This window comes from Chiloscyllium plagiosum, unplaced genomic scaffold, assembly GCF_004010195.1.
Source record: "Chiloscyllium plagiosum isolate BGI_BamShark_2017 unplaced genomic scaffold, ASM401019v2 scaf_14451, whole genome shotgun sequence".
Lineage (NCBI taxonomy): Eukaryota > Metazoa > Chordata > Chondrichthyes > Orectolobiformes > Hemiscylliidae > Chiloscyllium > Chiloscyllium plagiosum.
The window spans coordinates 13,757-18,727 of record NW_025212154.1 but is presented as its reverse complement, the minus strand read 5'-3'; the positions used below and the strand labels follow the sequence as shown (position 1 = coordinate 18,727).

At 49.5% G+C, this 4,971-nt stretch overlaps 1 protein-coding gene across 1 annotated transcript in view; it reads left to right on the top strand.

The window, feature by feature from the left end:
* The window catches only part of LOC122547322 (nuclear receptor-binding protein 2-like), a gene marked incomplete at its 3' end in the record, with an annotated part of 24,621 nt that overhangs the window by 6,526 nt on the left and 13,124 nt on the right, over positions 1-4,971 (top strand). The window contains exon 2 of the mRNA XM_043685962.1: positions 1,864-1,947. Coding sequence (XP_043541897.1) covers positions 1,864-1,947 — 84 coding nt within the window. The remainder of the gene's footprint in view (positions 1-1,863; positions 1,948-4,971) is intronic.

Below are 4,971 nucleotides of genomic sequence, written 5' to 3'. Positions count from 1 at the left end.
TAGAGGAGATAGCCAGAGACTTTTCCCCAGGGCAGAAATGTCTTTCATTAGGGGCATAGTTTTAAGGTGATTGGAGGAAGGTTTCGGGGAGATGTCAGAGGTGGGTTCTTTACACAGAGAGTGGGGGGTGTGTGGAATGCGCTGCCAGCGGTGGGAGTAGAGTCAGGGACATCAGGGACATTTTAAACAACTCTTGGTTAGGCACATGGGTGATAGTACAATGAAGGGTACGTAGGTTAGCCTGATCTTAAAGGAGGATAAAAGGCCAGCACAACATCGGCCAGCGGTGGGAGTAGAGTCAGGGACATCAGGGACATTTTAAACAACTCTTGGTTAGGCACATGGGTGATAGTACAATGAAGGGTACGTAGGTTAGCCTGATCTTAAAGGAGGATAAAAGGCCAGCACAACATCGAGGGCTGAAGGGCCTGTACTGTGTTGTACTGTTCCATGTTCTAACTCAGTGGGGGAGGAGGTTCCACAAATATCCCCATCCTCAATGATGGAGGAGCCCAGCACATCAGGGCTAAAGATGAGGCTGAACCTTTCACAGCAATCTCCAGCCAGAAGCGCTGAGTGGATGATCCATCTCAGCCTCCTGCACTGGTCCCCAGCGTCACAGACACCAGTCTCCAGCCAATTCGATTCCCTCCACATGATATCAAGGAACGGTTGGAGACGCTGGATACTACAAAGGCTGTGGGCCCTGACAACATTCCGGCAATAGGACTGAAGATTTGTGCTCCAGAACCTGCCACTCCCCTAGCCAAGCTGCTCCAGGACAGTTACATCTACCCAACAATGTGGGACATTGCCCAGGTATGTCCTGTATATAAAAAGGAGGACAAATCCAACACGGCCAATTACCGTCCCTCAGTCTCCTCTCGATCCTTGTTTGTACAATCAATGGGAGGCCGCTCAGACCCGTGAGCCTGACCCACCATTCTATTAGATCACGGCTGACCTGATTTTAACATGAACTGTACATTCCTGTATCTCCCTGATAGTCCGTCACCCTCTGGACCATCACAAATCTACCTCCCTCTGCCTTAAAAATATCTAAAAGTTCTGCCTGCACTGCCTCTGGAGGAAGGGACTTCCAAATACCCTCTCTCTCAGAGAAATCATCTATCCTCATGGCTGCTTTAAATGGGCAGTCCTCTCTCTGTCTCTGTGTTGCTATTGTGAGGCAGTACGAGGGATTGGACTGACTAACCCGGACACCATCTTGGGTCCTGCTCATCACCGAGCAGCATCTTCCTCAGGAGCATCCACTCCACTTTCCCTAATTCCCAGAGAGATGAGGAATACCATGATATCTCTCACTGATATCCTCATTAATATTGAATACTTTAAGGTAAAGGACGTCAGACAGGATCCAGAACTATAATGGATTAAAACCCATCGTCTCTACTCCCTGTCTCTCACTCTCTGTCTCTCACTCCCTGTCTCTCACTCTCTGTCTCTCACTCTCTGTCTCTCACTCTCTGTCTCTCACTCCCTGTCTCTCACTCCCTGTCTCTCACTCTGTCCTCTCTATCTGTCTGTGTCTTGCTCTCCCTCTCTCTCTCGTTCAGTCTATGTCCCTGTTTCTCTTTCCGTTTCTCTCCACCTGTTTATCTGCCTCTCACTGTCTTTATCTCTATCTTTGTCTCTTTATTTGTCCTTCCTGTCTCTGTGTCCCCCATCTCCTCACTATCTCTTTTTTCTCACTCTCTTTTCCCCTGTCTCTTCCCTCTCTATCTCTCTCTGTCTTTCTCTGTATATCTCTCTCTCACACACACACGCACATATCTGATCGTTTCATGCTGTCTTTGTGGTTTTTGGGCTATTGGTAAATTGTTTTTCTGTTTTGGCTCCCAGTTCTAGCGGATTCCCCGAAGACCTCACTGAGAAGCCCCAGAGAAGAGCAGAAGATTCGACATTTCTTTGCTCCAGAGTACAATGGTAAATAGACTGGCACGGTGGCACAGTGGTTAGCACTGCTGCCTCCCAGCGCCATGGTCCCAGGTTCAATTCCCGCCTCAGGCGACTGACTGTGTGGAGTTTGCACATTCTCCCCGTGTCTGCGTGGGTTTCCTCCGGGTGCTCCGGTTTCCTCCCACAGTCCAAAGATGTGCAGGTCCGGCTGAATTGGCCGTGGGAAGTTGCCCGTCGTGCTCAGGGATGTGCAGGCTGGGTGGATTAGCCAGGGGGAATGCAGGCTTACAGGGATAGGGTCGGGGTGTGAGTCTGATTGAGATACTCTTTGGAGGGTTGGTGTGGACGCGATGGGCTGAGTGGCCTGATTCCATGCTGTCGGGATTCTATGAAATGTGAGAATGTCACCGTGCTGCAGGAATAGCCCCCCCACCCCCCTCCCAGGGAACAGAGCGCTGTGTGTCAGGGTCTTCCTGAAGAATTAATCCGGGGGAGAGCATCTGGAGCTGGAACCTCACACACAGCGGGGGTGGGGGCGGGGGGAATGGGGGGGAGGGGGTGAAAGGACAGAGACCGGGATCATTATTTAGGGTCAGTTAGAGCAGGGCAGAGAGCTTTAGATCAGTGGGACCTTGGAGCTGACCCTGGGGGAGATGAGCTGTGGACCAAGGTCACGCCAGAACCGAAGAGAGTCTCCATTCCTTGTGGGGTTGGGGAGGGGAGGGGTCACTAATGTTACTGGAGAAGGTTTAACTGAATTCATGCTGTTGCCTCAGATAAATCAGATAAAGGAATTGGTGGCTAAATCTGTGACTGCCTTTAAAGAGCCTCAAACATCACCTTTAACCCTTACTCCCCCTGGCACTGACACTCACATTCACTGACAACACCATTGTGGTGGGACGGATATCTAACAGCGATGAGGCAGAATACAGGGGGGGGTGGGATACTGGTGACATGGTGCAATGAGAACAAGCCCCCTCTCAATGTCGGCAAAACTAAACAACTGATCATTGACTTCAGGAAGAGAGGAGGAGGACATAACCTCCACTCCGTTGATGTAGATGGGGGTGAGAGGGTGGAGAGGGTCGAGTTCCTCAGAGTGACGATAACTGACAGCCTGTCCTGGCCTTCCCACGTAGATGTGATGGTCAAGAAGGTACAACAACAACTCTTCCTCCTCGGGCAGCTCAGGAAATTCAGCGTGTTCATTAGGACCCTCACCAACTTCTCCAGTTACACAACTGACAGCATACTGTCCAGGTGGATAACGGCCTGGTACAGTAACTGCTCTGCCCAGGACTGTAAGAAACTAGAGAAGGTGGTGTGCACAGCCCAGCCCATCACAGAAGCCAACCTCCCATCCATGGACTCCATTTACACGGCTCACTGCCGCGGAAAGGCTGCCAACATCATCAAAGACCCATCACACCCCGGTAATGATCTCCCACACCCTCTTCCATCAGGCAGAAGGTACAGAAACCTGAACACAGGCATCAACAGGTTCAGGAACAGCTTCTTCCCATCTGTTGTTAGACTGATGAATGGAGTCTCTAATTTCAATCTAATGTTGATCTTGCTTCCTGCCCCTCCTGTGCAGTGTAACCTGTGTGCCTCACTCTGTCTGAGCACCCTATAGTTTGTATGACCCTGTATACTATGATCTGCCCGTGCTGCTCACAAACAAAGCCTTTCACTGTGCTTAGGTACAAGTGACTGCAATTGATCAAAATCAAACCTACAAGATGCACGGCAGAAATTCACCCAGGCTCCTCAGACAGCACCTTCCAAACCCACCCAGGCTCCTTAGACAACGACCATCACTACCCACATCTCGCAGCGAAATGAAAAGAGACTTCAGCACAGTTTGAGATAGTTTCAGTGATGGTGATGCCATCAAATGCCATGGAGCTGGTGGTTTGATTCTCTCTTATTGAGGTGGAGATGGTCCTTGCCTGGCAATGGCCAGGCACAAATGTTATTTCCAAACTGGGCACCACTGAGCAGGTGCTGCTTGATAGCACGGTTACTGACACCGTCGTCACTTTACTGAGGATCAAGGGGAGATTGATGAGGCGGGAATTGGCCGGTTGGATTTGTCCAAATACAAACAGCAGGCCAGTGTAGTTCTTCATTGAAGCAGAGTTGGCCCGATGATAATTGTGGGGGATGTTGTGGGTGTGGCCAGAACTGGACATCCTGTACAGAGTGACCAGATAAACTGCATCAAAAAACGGAAACCAAACCAGAAATTGGTGGAAACTGCACTCTGAGGAAGGGTCACTCAGCCCAAAACATTAACTCTGCTTTCTCTCCATAGATGCTGCCAGACCTGCTGAGTTTTCCCAGCAATTGTTGCCAAACAGCATCTCTCCATACCTCTCTCTCTCTGTCTGTGCCTCCCTGTCTTTGGGCATCATTAGGAGCCATATTTCTGTGGGTCTGGAGTCACATGTAATCCAGACCAGATTAGGATGGCAGTTTCCTACCCTAAAGGACATTAGTGACCCAAGTGGGATTTTCCAAACATCAACAATGGATTCATGATTATCATTAGACACTCAATTCCAGGTTTTAATAATTGGATCCAAATTCCACCAACTTCCATGATGGGATTTGAACCTGGCTCCGCAGGATATTACCTGGATCTTTGGATAAATTGCCCCATGATAACATTACTAGGCCATTGGCTCCTGATCGATTGTATTGAAGTCACTTAGAGCAGATTTCCCATGCTGCTATTCCCAGGAAGGAGTCTCCCAGAGATTTGGGATTTATAACCGTGTTCACATGACCACATTGAATCACAGAGGTGTGCAGCACGGAAACAGACCGTCCAGTCAAATTCATCCATGCTGACCAGATATCCTCAATTATGGACAGCGAAGAGGGTTACCTCAGATTACAACAGGATCTGGGCCAGATGGGCCAATGGCTGAGGAGTGGCAGATGGAGTTTAATTCAGATAAATGCGAGGTGCTGCATTTTGGGAAAGCAAATCTTAGCAGGACTTATACACTTAATGGTAAGGTCCTAGGGAGTGTTGCTGAA